The sequence below is a fragment of the Anoplopoma fimbria genome, chromosome 20 (genome assembly GCF_027596085.1).
Source record: "Anoplopoma fimbria isolate UVic2021 breed Golden Eagle Sablefish chromosome 20, Afim_UVic_2022, whole genome shotgun sequence".
In the NCBI taxonomy this organism is placed as follows: Eukaryota; Metazoa; Chordata; class Actinopteri; order Perciformes; family Anoplopomatidae; genus Anoplopoma; species Anoplopoma fimbria.
The window spans coordinates 6,995,547-7,010,043 of record NC_072468.1 but is presented as its reverse complement, the minus strand read 5'-3'; the positions used below and the strand labels follow the sequence as shown (position 1 = coordinate 7,010,043).

At 43.6% G+C, this 14,497-nt stretch overlaps 1 protein-coding gene across 2 annotated transcripts in view; it reads right to left on the bottom strand.

Moving 5' to 3' along the window:
- The window catches only part of znf407 (zinc finger protein 407), a 139,566-nt gene that overhangs the window by 72,856 nt on the left and 52,213 nt on the right, over nucleotides 1-14,497 (bottom strand). For both annotated transcript variants that reach the window (XM_054621362.1, XM_054621361.1), the window contains one exon: nucleotides 3,996-4,070. In XM_054621362.1, the coding sequence (XP_054477337.1) occupies nucleotides 3,996-4,070 (75 nt within the window). The remainder of the gene's footprint in view (nucleotides 1-3,995; nucleotides 4,071-14,497) is intronic.

Below are 14,497 nucleotides of genomic sequence, written 5' to 3'. Positions count from 1 at the left end.
AATTGTGTGCGTTTAACTTGGCCTTTCCTGCGTTTGAGTAGGTTTTCCTCAACACTAAAAACATGCATGGTAAGCTGAAAGGAGACTCCATATGACTTGAAAATGATCAGGTTTAAAAACCAAAAGGAGGTGATTCATTTGGCTTTCATTTGTGTGGCCAGCTGAATTTTTTTTTGCACAGCCATGTTTTCTCTTACACAGTGTTACCGGAGTCTTTTGTTATACTTTCAAATGCATTGTGCTTTATTCTTAAAGGTATAGCCCTTGGGTGTTGAGCTAATGCCGCTCACTACCCATTACTACTTAGGAGAGGTCAAAAGGGGACAGATTTCCCCCATGTGGATCAATAACATTGAGGCTGATAAAATAGAATATTTATACAGGAAGTCGTGAACCTTTTAAAACTGAAATCAGTGGGACTCATCCTCTGAAATACCCACCCGCAATAACTTGGCGTTTGAGGCCCCTAGATGGATTTTGCTAAGTGGAGCCTGGCGCTACCTACGGCTAGTCAGGTCTCTTCCTTCTCCTGCTCCTCCTCCTCTCTTCCTTTGACTAACAGATCTCCCCAGTGTTCTAAAAATATCAGGTGAACGGGGCCGTAGAGATGGTGATGAAACTGCCTCTCTGACAGTGTCCCGCTGCAATCCATCTCTCCACCGCCTGCCAGCCAGCATATGTTTGCAATTGGCTCCCCCCAGCAACCCCCATTGCCTCCAAACCCACTCTCCCTCCCCCTCCTCCTCCACTGGTCCCCAGTTGCCGGTTCAGATACCCCCCCCCCCCCCACACACACACACACATTTCCCCATCCTTCCCCTCTCCCTGTCTCTCCTTCTCCCTCAGCTACCGTCCTAGTCTCCAGGTCTGGGCTTTCAAAACCGGTGCAGTTATCAATCATTGAGCCAGCACTGTCATGTCCGACCAAACCGCACGTACACACACACATATACACACACGTAGACACACACTTCCTCTCTTTCTGTGTCTTTCCTCCTTTTCTGTCTTTCATCTTTGCCTATCTCTTTTGTCATCCCCACCTCACTCTCTCTCTCTCCCCTATGTCTCCTCCGTTCTCTGCCTCCTCTCTTACACTCGCCCAAATTTGTTCCACTTAATAAGCCCTCCCCAATGACCTTGTGCTAATTAAGCTGCACTGTGTTGGAAATATGATGGTTAATTAATGATGAGATAAATTCTGTCTGCAGGACTGTCAGGAAAATGATGACACCGTGTTTTACAGGTTTAAATAGAACAAACCTTGTGGCCATCCTCCCTCTAAGTGCGCATGCAGGGGAGTGTATGTGTGTGTGTGTGTGTGTGTGTGTGTGTGTGTGTGTGTGTGTGTGTGTGTGTGTGTGTGTAAGCAAGCATGTGTTTAAGTGTGCATGAACGAGTGCAGTAAAAAGGAATGAGCGACAGCAAGAAAGAATGATCTTATGTTGACTAGTGGGAGCGTACGGTGTGTGTTTATGCGGATGAACATAACTATATGGAAGTTAACATGGGTGTGTTTGATGCTGAGTGGCATAATACTTAATGGCTGAGCAAGAATACACACATTGAGGTGAACACTATCAGCCAACACACGGACCTTACAGCTTCATTCATGCCTATTATCGTTGTGTGTGAGTGAGTGTGTGTCCTCTATGACCTTGGTAGTGTTGCCACCTTCTATCACAAAAACAATGAACACAAAAGGTCTTTGGGAGCAAACGTGTGATGCAGTTAGACATGGGACTTTTTTACCAGTTATAGTCAATTAAATCCAACCGCCGTCAAAGTTGTCGTCAAATACTGAAAGTTGTATTAACTAAAATCAATGCTTTCGCTGGCTTTGGCTAAAACAGCACTTCTAAGATGAGCTGCATACCCAAATTGACAAGGATCCACTTGTGTGGCGGACACATTGACTGATCCTGTGGCTGGTTTAAGTGTTGTGCTTTTTCATATCAGAAGAAGAATCATTCTGATCATTATGTTGTTGACCGTGAACACAGAAATGTGTTCATGTTGAAGTTAATCGGTCTCAAAACACTTATGATTATAAAATCAACAAATAATGGATACAAGTTTAATGTATTTCATGGAGCAGAGGATGTAGATTTTACTTTTAGTTTCCTAAGTTAAAGGTCAGTCCAGTAAGTGTTATTTGAGGGGTTTTTTAAGGCCTTCAATGACTTCTATTTCAACATGACACTAGGCAGAAGTGGGAAAGAAGTAAAACCCTTAATATTAATTACAGTGTATGTACTGCAGGTTTATAAATGAAATGCCACTTCAGTGATGGCAGCTTGTTTACTTCAGACTTCGACACACATGTGTCTATAGCCCACCAATACCTGAGGTCATGGCAGTTAGGCCGGTTTTATCTGTTCAGTAATTTATCGATATTAAATTGTGATATGAAACTAGATATGGTCTAAGATTTTAGATATATAGTAATTGTGTTGTCTTTTTCTAGTTTTACAGGCTGCATTACAGTTAAGGGATGTTCTGAACTCACCAGACTGTTTAAACTGTTCTATTATTGGCCTTCACCCACTAAGTCATTATATTAATGTAGCTAAAGATTATCTATCCAAAATCTCATTGTGTTAATGTTTTGTGAAAGCACCAATTGCCAACCCTATGATATCAATATTGAGTTATTATGTGAAAAATATTGTGATATTAGATAGTTTCCACATCCCACCCCTACGTGTTGTTAGCCACTGTTAGCAGGAGAGGCATCTGCTCTTACAAAAGGAAAAATACCAGTTTTAGCTGTTCATCTTTAGAAAAGCAAAGAGACAGCATAAGTTGTTTCTCTTCTTGTACTTTCTTTTCCCTTAGCTTTTTCTTTAGTTTTTTCCTTTACAATTGGCATGAGCCAAGACGATAGATAGTAGACAGTAGCATAGATTTTGGACTGGAAGGTCATTGGTTCATGTCCTCGGTCAGCCAGCAGAGTGGCAAACAGCAGAAAGGTGGGGTTGCACAGGTTAGGTCACACGTGTGAACATATGTAACTGTGAGTGTGACGTTTCATAAAAAAAAAAAACTGTGGATCACACAGAGACATGAAGCAGTTGAGGATATGAGGATTCGTTTCCATCTAATGCAGATGAGCAGCTGACAGTAGGAATTTAGTTGATATTGTCAGAGAGATGGAGCGGCATCTGGTCGGGTTGCTTACTTCCATATCTGAAGCCACTTGTCAAATCTAATACCACATGCTGTCAAAAGTATCAATTTGGTTGCAGAGTAATGAAAAAGCGGGTCTGTTTCTATTTTAGCAGCTCTCTTGACAGATTGAGAGGTGTTTAACGTCTCGTTTTGGGCTTGTCAGGGTGGGGGTTGGGGAGGGGGCTTCGCAACTTCATCTCCTCATCTTTCTTTTTCACACACATGCACACAAAAACGCACATACACTGACAGCAGGGCTCTGCTTCTGATAGACAGGGCCAGGCGGGCACATTACACATACACAGAAACACACACACACACTCGCGTACGCAGACATAAAATGGTAAAAGAAACATCATTCATCCTTAATTCAAGAGGGAGAGCAGAAAGTAAGATGAGGGAGGGAGCCGGATAAAGTTTGACAGAAAAAAGGGATGTAAGCAAGAGAGCGAGACTGACAGAATGAGTGAAAGCCATTTAACTCATTAGGGAAAGGGAGGATCTCAAGTTATATTTAACTTGAAATTTCCCGTAACTACTGGGGACTTTTGCTTAAAAGCTTGCAGACCTCCATCGGGGTTGTAGGAGTCATCCTCCAAAATCTAGAATTAATTACATGCTGTGTCTCTCACTTTGGTCTCATGAAAACAAGCTAAACTACTTGACAGTCACGATTCAGGCTAAAGAAACATATCTAAATCCCATTTTCTATTTCATGAATGCAAATGAGCTAGAATAGATTTTTATAAGATGTGTCTTCTTTGACTGAAAAGAAGACACAACAGATGATATGTTGTCCTGGGGGCTGTTGAAATTGTTTAATTTACCTCTCTTTACGCTGTCCAACTCCGTGTTTTCCCAGCAGGTGGGTGCTGAGGTGTTTCTTCATCACAAAGGCCCATCTGTTAAACACACAAACAGAACATGGGTTAACGTATGTGGTGGGTATACAAGAGAGTTCTATTTTAGCAATGGTTCATTCCAACTGGACTGGATGACAGCCTCTGCAATCATTTCTACTGAAATGAATTAAATAGAGTTTAAATGAGACTCAAGCTGGACATTAGCATTTTTTTGCCACTATTTCCAACCTTGAGCTGTAAAACAAAAAAGACGTGTCTTTGCTTTGGTTATTCCTCCATTTTTCTTCCCGTAAAGATGTGGGTTCATTTTAAGAATATGAGGCTGTTGCTTGTCCTCTGTTTTCTCCCACCCCTAGACACGTCTGAACAATCGCATGAGAACACGAACCCATCCTTCTCTTACATTCCCAGGATTTACACAGGAAACCCCATCTGCAATTTAGTTTTAAATATAACCGGTCAAAAACAGGTTTTAGGGTGGAGAAACTATTGTTCTGCTAATAGATGACAGACAGGCAAAACTGACGTGAATGTATATGAAAACTTTGCACCACAAGAGAAGTATGAAGTTTGAGAAATGTTTGTTGTACGAGCACCTTTTTGGTCCGACAGCAACGTGAGGATCTAGCTCCACATGTTGTGCATCAATGTGTCAAACAAATATGTAGACCTACACACATGCAAGGATTCAAACGCACATGGATCTACAGTAAATACAGTTGCACGAACACGCAGTCAAAAACACCAGGGTACCCCGGCTCCACGGTGACCACAATGTCCTGACTTTGTCGAGGGCCCCGAGTTTACCGCGTCTCCTAAACAGCACATGAAAACATAATGAACGGATGACAGGACTAACTACTCTGACATCCAAGCTGCTTCACCAGAGTTCTCATCCCCTGGCTTTTTCATTTAGCACCCATCACTTCCCATTATTGTGCATCTGAGAGACAATGACCACATCTGAGAGCTGAGGATGGAGCTACATGAAAGAGGCCGTGGGAGTTGAACCGACAGCCATGTGGTTGGCACTGTCACCCCACACACTCGATTCCCCCCCCACCCACTCCCCCTCCTCAGTGTCACTCCTCCCATTACTTTCTTTTCTGGAGGTTTTCACTTTTGTTTCTTCCAAGTAGATCATTATTCTCTTTTCTCTCAGGCATTGCCTTTCTGAAGCTCTCCTTCTAACTCTTCAGTCTTTCATAAAGCGAAAGCATAATTATTTCACTATTTATGTCGCTATGTCAGCTATTGCCCCCTCCCGTCTAACGTCTGGACACACACACACACACACACACACACACACACACACACACACACACACACACACACACACACACACACACACACACACACACACACACACACACACACACACACACACACACACACACACACACACAGCTGTGTCCTCCATCCCATCATGGCCCCAGAGTCTCGTCCGTCATCGAGGCCCCTGAGGCCGACGCTAACTAACACCACCATATAAATATTCAAACATGTTCCACTGTTTTGCCTCACTATCGTCACTCTACATTTTTCTCAATCCTCTCTAACTCCGATCCATCCACCCGTCCAGAGCGTTTGCCTCGGAGTTAAACTGGGAGCGAGTGCATGACTAAATCTTGTATGTTCCAATCAGGGAGAATGGCGAGATCAAAATGCCGAACTTCTCAGGCCTACTGGAAGGAAGCGCCCCTGACTGACGGCATCATCTATAAATAAACAAACGGCATAATTAAGATATTTCTGAGGAGGTGGGGTGGGGGGGGGGGGGGGCAAACGAATTAATCAATATATTCGAGAGAAAAGCACGGCCGTGGAACACTTCACGCACGCTTGTTTAAGTCGTCGTGTTTAGACGTGGGGAGAAAAAAAAGAGCTTGCAAACATTTCTGTTAATTATGTATTACAGCTGTCCTTCATAAACCTAATTACAGAGTGCTGAAAGGCAACAGGGGCAATTTGCATATGCGCATGAAAGACAAGACATATGCAAAATATGATTTTAATTAGCATTCTTTGATAGCAAGGGGTACAAATCAAACTGGCATGTTGTGAGATTCTCATCTCGCCCATTTTTTCCTGGATTATTCTCAGAGTGCAAGATGGGTAATGCCCTGTGGAGGCACCTGGCACAGGCCGTGTACACACACACAAACACATACACACACACACACACGCACACAAATGGATGTTAATATTCAGAGAGGTGCACAATAACTACACACACAACTAAAAATAACCACACACAAATGGTGGTGATGATACATTTACAATTAGCTATTCACCATATGATTATCTAATACGCCCAAAGTACTATTTCTGATAAATGCAGGAAGCACACACACAAATATACTGATACATATTCAGACAAATGACAGTCTTTACTCACAACAACAGACATGCGCAAGTACCATGTCTCTCATGTGTACACGCACACACACACACACACACACACACACACACACACACACACACACACACACACACACACACACACACACACACACACACACACACACACACACACACACAGAAAGATCCCATATCTAAATGTTAAAGGGGCAAATCCATTTGTTTAAGGCAGTGTGTAATCAGCCCCCTGCCCTTGGTGTGTGTGCATCCTCTGCCATCCAGGTCAAGGCCTCAGCTTGTCGTCCTGCTGCCTTGGGCTGCATCATCAGCTCGAACCATCAGCCTTGATGGTTATTGTAACAAAGGGATACTTTAACATGCCATTCATCCATATCAATTCTCTTCCCCCCCATGAATTGAACTAATAAGGCTGTGCCTCTGCCCTCCAGGGAGGCTCATAATATCCATTGCAGATATGAAAAAAAAAAAGAAAAAGGAAAAAGAAAGACGGAGACTCTGGTGTTTCACGTTCGACTTTCCCTTCAGACTAATCGGCGCGCCACAGCTCGTTAGGTCCGTGACGTGCCGGAGCTTTACCGATAAGCAGGGGAGACACGGCTCAATTACCCACAGTTACAATCTTTCTCTCTCTCCTCCCTCCCGCTGCCCGATGATGAAGAGATAACATGTCAATATTTGATACAAACAACTTCATTTGCCTAATGGTGTTCCTGGATAGGCCCATCTACAGGTCCGGAAGGGATGGCAGATCTAAGAAAAGGCCTGGAGCAACACTTGGCTTAGACGCACCGTAGCCCGCCGCCCCTCCGATCGCACACACCCATTCCCGAGAGCTCCACACAAGGCATGCTGGGATAAGAGCCAGGTCAGACATGACATACTTTGCCAACTTTTTGTTTGAGTTACTTTCAGCTGGTTTCTTCAGGGTGTGACATTTTCGCTCATATTGTTGCCTTAAAAAAGTCACACCAGATGGCTTTTAAATTGACCGAGCCTGGGTAACTACAGCTCAGACGCAATACTGGGTTAATTTTACCAAGTAGCCACACACGGGAGCAGAACCAGCCAACAGAAGGGTTCTTTTATTCCAGCAACTAAACACTTTTAGCTTTTACCATTAGTACTCTGTAAAGTTAACCAAATATCTGTGCTAATTTAAGCCAGATTAGGAATTTGTTTAACCCAGTGATTTCTAGTGTGTGGCATCAAGTACAAGAATGGAAGTTTTTACTTTTGTCAGCCAAGCAATGTAAAATTTTGTAGTGGAAAACACTTTTCCCTGGTTCCCAACTTCTGGTTCAATATCAACTGATCACCTTTGTCTATGTCTCTTATAAACAAAGGGTTTGTGAATGTTCATTTTGAGTCTACCATTTCATTTCTAAAGGTTTGATGCCTTGTTATACATTATCTTCTTCATCTCCACATTGGGGAAATGGAGTGTATTACTGAAACCAAACTTATTTTCTCAAAGACAATGAACTACCAGAAGATTAAATCAGCATGGTTGACAAAGGTAGCGTGAATCTCTAAAACAACTAAACAGCTGTGCTAGTTGTTCTAACTTTGGCATAAAAGTGAGGGAACAGTTGGCACAATTTCTTATTGTGTTTTCATTTGAAAACGACTGAGCATCCAGTTTGCCGGCTGTGCGCCGCAACGACGTGAACGAAACATAGGGGAAGCTATGAGCTGAAAAATTAAGCTGAAATCGAACAAACTGCTGTATTGTAATTGGCTAAAAGCTAACTGAGAAACCATTAGCAGAGAGCTAGCAGATGTAGGAACCGCTCAACCCTCACCGGGCGAAGCCACCGAAAACCTGGCGAGGAAGAGCGATTCCATGTGGGAGAGATGAAAGGGGAGGTGGGGAGGAGCTCTGAAGTTATGGGACCATGCTTCAGCTCTTTTTGAGGAGAGGCACACACATACACACACACTCTCTCTACAGTGGTCCGCTGGGCCCCAAAGAAATGAGTGTGTGCGGGCTCATCCAGCCTCCCGTGCCATTCCTAATGATGGCCTCCACCTGCTGCTTTAATGTCACAGCTGGATCGCCCTCCATCCCTCACTGACTCTGACTGCCATCAGCAGCAGGTAGCTCCGCTCTGCACACTCCTCCCTCCATCTCCTCTGCCATCTCAGCTTCCTTCATCTCCCTTCACTTCCATCTTCTGTTTCCTCGTACCACTCATCTCAATATTACCTCCTCCCATCCATCTCTCTGCTACACTTCTTTTTCTGCTCCCTTCCTGTAGCGCTGAGCGCGGCAGTGCCTACATCGCTTTACCATGCCTACCTTCAACTCCTCTCCCCCATTTCTGTCCATCCTTCCTGTTTTCCCCTATTCTTCCCTTTCTGTCTATTCATCATCTTCACCACCTTTAATTGAACCCGACTTCCATGCGGGGTAAGTGAAGAAGCACCAGGATTTATGGGAATTGGGTCTTAATTTAGAAAAATGTACGAGAAAAGTGCCACTGGTGTGACAGTCAGTCCCACGTTCTCATAAAAAAGGCATCACAACTAATTTGACAATGATCTATTGACAGAAGAAATGCTACACAAGCATTAGCGCAGTCAATGTCTAAGTATATATTGCCACAAACTATACTTCCATTTGAAGTGGGCGACCCCTAGCATTAAAAAGAACTTTTCTCAATGTCACAACTAATTTATTCTTGTGAGTAAACATAATGTGTTTCTTCCTTGTTTATTTATTTTTTATAAACCCATCTTGGAGAGGCGGATAAACCTGGAGGTGTGTTGACAAGTCTAATCTGAGAAGCTTTGACAGGCAGGTGAACTGACAGAAGAACAGAAACCAACACTTGGCTGACAGCAACCCTGGAGCGCTGAGACAGCTGCCGACGTGTCAGAGAGACTGATAAACAGACAGGAACAAGAAGTCGAGAGATAAGACATTTATTGACAGACAGGGCGACTGCTTTCCTGACTGACAGACAGACAGACAGACAGACAGACAGACAGACAGACAGACAGACAGACAGACAGACAGACAGACAGACAGACAGGGAGGCATCCAGAATAAGGGCTGAGGAGGAAGGGATTCTGCTGAGTTTACAGGCTGAGTTTAATGGATGTTCTACAAGCGGGCCTGTAGCAGTAGATGGGGTGAACTGAATGTGGTGTCAAATTTGCAGATGTGGAGATAGATGGTGATGGAAGGATGGAGAAAGAAAAGCCACAGGAGAGAAAGGAGGGAAATGAAGGAATATGAAAAAGCATGATGGAGTATCCAGATAAGCTGGAGTGAATGTGAACTAGGAAGAGAAACAGAGGCAAATGCAGTTTGTGGTGCTGTCGCTTCGTTTGAGGGAAGCAGGAGGACGACTTTGTATCAATATTTCTTGGGCTTCTGAGAGATCCGCTTATGGAAACATCCCATAATGTAACAGATATTGGGCAGGGAAATAAATAAATAAAACATCGGAATTGATTTTGTTTTTCATGCCCGTGCCAGAGCAAAGCACGCACTTGATCTATTCTAAGATGATCTTGATAAAAAAAATAAAAGGGAGGCAAAGTGTTTCTCTGACGACTGATCAACGTCAAGCCTCTCAACGAAACAGACACCTCTCACTTATGATGCCGCCACACTTGTTCTTGCGTGCGTGCGACTGTGTGTGTGTACGCGTGTGTGTCCTCTAGTCTTAGAGGAGGTACATAAAAAGCTCACTTTGCCTCTCCAAAGGGGTTTTTGGATCATCTGCTGAGGCAGGTGATGGGGCTTGACGGATTGATTGAGGCGAAGTTCTCATCGACAGTGGCAGCGCCCCATAGAGTTCCCAGCTCCAGTGCACACTGTTCCATTAAAGGATCATTTAGAGGGAGAGCAAGTTCCACCTGCACTTACGCAGAGCACACCCTAATGTGAGATGAAACAAGACATTTTCAAGCTACGGGAAGGGAGGGAGGAAGGGAGAAGAAGAAAAAAAAAATTATAATAATGAAAAATAAAAATTCAGTCCCTTCCCAACAGCGCATTTCCATCTTCCAGAGAACGGCGATTGATGAAGTAATCTATTATTGATATCATCATCGTTATGCGCTGATGGCAGTTCCAGTGTTACGGAGCCCCCAGCTCTGAGCGTCATAGCACTGTTTGCATATTATGCTACTCAGCATCATTATATTTTCTAATTAACTGCTTTAATTTGGGATTTAAATCCTAAGTGAGGGGAGAAACTTCAAAACGCTGAACAAGAGAGAATAATACTGTATTTGGTGTCGAGATGAAAGGAGAGGTGTAAAAAGAACAAGGTACAGACAGTTACACAATTGACTATAGCACTTTTCAAAACAGACTTGTATTAGTTGCCATATTTTGTGGGATCAGCACAAATATGATTCACCTTTATGGATAAAAAAAAAAAAAGAGAAAACCCTATCCAGTATGAAGACTGAACAAACATTTTAAATGAAATACATATAACATCCTAAAACACTGCCGTGTTATGGGGAGGTGAAAGATTCTCATTTTAAAACAAAATGAATCAGAAATGCAGGTTGTTAAAGGCCGTTAGCTTCACTTGTTAATGCATCTTTCTCTCTCTCCTTCCTTCCCTTCCTCTCTGCAGTGCAGTTAAAGATATGAAAAATATATGTGCTTTTTTTCTCCCCCCCTCTCTCCTTTCCACCGCGCCGTGTTAAATCATTAAAGAGAAGTCCTGCTCATTATCTCTCTAAACAAAACTTCTCTTAAACCAAATAAATCACCGTTGCGCGGCGCGGCTAACAGCCGTGAAGGGATAAATTACAAAGCGCCTCACTGGCAGCGCTGGTATTTTAAAAAGCTTGCTGCACAATTTCTATGATGTGCAGTAATTTGTAATGCAGGTTTCCTTATGTTTATAAGGTCTCCTCAGGTGTGTGTGTGTGTGTGTGTGTGTGTGTGTGTGTGTGTGTGTGTGTGTGTGTGTGTGTGTGTGTGTGTGTGTGTGTGTGTGTGTGTGTGTGTGTGTGTGTGTGTGTGTGTGTGTGGTGTATGCTGGGAGGAAGAGGTGAAGGGTGGGGAGTGAAGAATAAAGAAAAGAGACAATTTTTTGTCTTAGTACTTTCAATATCATTAAGCTTGTTTTGGCACTAAATCTATCACTAAGCAAAATTATTTGACATCCCTGAAAATATGTTTATAATGTTGATAATAATACTAAGACAGGATAAACTGAGGGTTGGACTGATTTGACTGAGATTTAAAAGCCTGCATTGTTGTCTGGATGACTGTTTGTTTGGACTGAAGGTCAGAACTTCAGCAAACAGGCAGCATAAAATGCCCCAATAGCTTGCATTTTGTGTTTATAATAAACTGCATAAAATGTAATAATTTTAAAATATCGGTTCTGCCAAAGCAGTTTTCTTGGCAGGTTGGAAACACTTTAAAGCAGCTAAAGGACATATTGATTTAATCCATTTACCAGGCTCCTTAAGGCAAGAGGTGTTTTTTTCAAGATTTACCCAATGATACTACGGAGGCTGTTCGTTGGATCCTTCCTCGCTGCCCTGCGATGACATCTGTGAAGGTGTAGCGAGAGTAAAAACTGACTTTCTGTGGTCAGAGAGGTTGCTGCGTTGCATCAGAGGTAGACAACACTGCTGATGTTCGCATTATATTTTTAATCAGCCAGTCAAACTGATATATTGGTGCGACTGTGACCCGTTTTTTCCCCCAGCTGACCACGGTGGTCATTACAACAGGAAAACACACCAGCAGGGCCTCATTTCCTGTTAAGGAGTCTAATTGAGGGGAAAGACACCAGCCTGTGCTCTTCACCTCCGTCCCCACCTCTGCACCCTCTGTGCTCCTTCAGGGATCAGGAGCTGAGATGAGCACCCCCCACCCTCCCCCCCGACCTCTCTCTGGCCCCAAGTGGGCAGATTAAACTGCGGATAACAGGGCTGCACTTGGGTCCGTTTACAACAGCAAGCCTCCCCTGTGCCTCCTGGGGATATAAACCAACAGCATCCCTGAGACACCCCCACAAAAAAAAAGCATGAAAAAAAAAAAAGCCCAAACATGATTTATTCAGTCTGTTTACTGTACACTGTATCTGCCTGTCCTCTGAGAACAAATTAAATGTATGAAAAAAAAGAGGGTGAGAAAGGGAGGAAGAAAGAATGAGGGGAGAAAAGAAAGGGAAAGAGCTATCAAAATAAATAATGAAATCCCGGAAATAAAAATAAGATACATAAAAGTCTAGAGGCGTGGAGTGTGTTTAATTTGCACAGGAGATTTATAATAACAGGCTTTGTTTGAGACATACACTACACTGTGTTAGCAAAGTGCAGACAATATCTATTTTAAATGCTAACTTATAAAATCAAACATATGTTCGAAAACCCAAAACTATGGCTCTTCAAAATAAAGTGGAAAATGTATGTTTGGATGAATTTAAAGAACCCCAGGTCACCGTGTTCAAACCTGAGCAATCGGGAGACGTTTAAACTGAGGGGCGAGAAGGTGGAGCGAGCGAAAATTGAAAAGAAACAAACAAAGAAGACAGCCTCTAATTTTGACCGTTGTTGTTTTGGTGAGTGGTCTCGCACATTAAGAAGAACCGAGGCAACATGACAAGCGAGAGTTGTATTTCTCTCACTATAGTTTTGCTAAAGCAGATAATCCATAAAACATAAGGCCTCCGTATTGATGTTTTTCCCCCAGCCAGCTGAGTGAAGGGCGTAGCTGGGATGTCAGGCCCGTCTGTCGGCCAGCTACCACTCTCATTATCCCCTGCGCCTCTGTGAAGGGCAGCTAAGGTCACACTCCAGAGGAGCAAAATAAAGCGCTACGGTACTAATCTAATATTCAGCGATCCTATCAAAGAATGACTTATTAGGCTCAAAGAACCAGAACTGTTGGCAGGGAGGAAAGACTGCACAAAGTGGAAGTTCCTCCCACTCTCTGGGTGCGGGAAGTTGAACCGCAAATGTGACATCTGACATTTTGACGATATTGAAACGTACTTTCTCTTGCCCGGGAGTACGTTTCTGAGTATTTCCTCAGTGAGGTGTCAGCTGTCTCAGGTCTAATAAAACAATGGACTTCCTGGAGATTGAGTGAGAGTACAGTTTAAGAATTTATACAATGCACCATTCAAGTGTTATTATAGATGCTGTTGCCTCCTACTCAAAGCTAGCGCACTTCCACACCTCTCGAAAAGTATGCACACACACACACACACACACACACACACACACACACACACACACACACACACACACACACACACACACACACACACACACACACACACACACACACACACACACACAAAGGATGTCTTTGTTTGGCTATTGCTGCCGTTGTCTTGACACCCACCATCTGCCGCCCCGGCAACAGAGAAGAGTGAAGAGAAGACTTTCTCTCTGGAAACTCGCCCTCCAACCCGCAAACCCCGCCCCCCTCGACAAAACCACCCTGCCAGGTTTCACTCAAACGAGCGCCGGCCTCCCTCCCACCGCTGACGCTCTCCGCTGCTCCACAGGTTGAATCACTGCTCAATAAACATGCCAATTTCTACCTTTTCTAATGCCTTGTTTAAAGCCTCGGCTGAAATGTATAAAGCGGTAAACAAACACAAACAATTTACAGCGTGAGCCATCTAAACAGACCCCCCCCCCCCCACAAGAGCAAAGAAAGCCTTGTGAAAACTCCAAGATCTCATTCAGCCATTTAATAAAGCCCCGTCTCATTGAAGTGTGTGTGTGAGTGTGGCGAGAGAAGGGGGGTAGATTGCAAAGGTCCTCTTCAGTCACATCCTACAGACGAGAGATGTATCACAGAGAGCACGCACTCAAAAGTAAATGAATAAATAAATAAATAAGTAAATAAAGTACGCTATGCAGATGAGGGTGACGAAGCCTCCATCTCGGCCTGTTCTGCGATGCGCCGGCCATTCATCACCTGCACATGCAAAGCGCCGGCTCCGGTCCTTAGCATATTCGCATATTCTAATGAAGGCTTGCATGCAAATGAGGACGACCTTTTCCTTTTGGCTTTTCCTTTTTTTTTTTCTCCCCCCCACTCTTCTATTTCTTTACAACTTTACATTAACAGGAGGGGA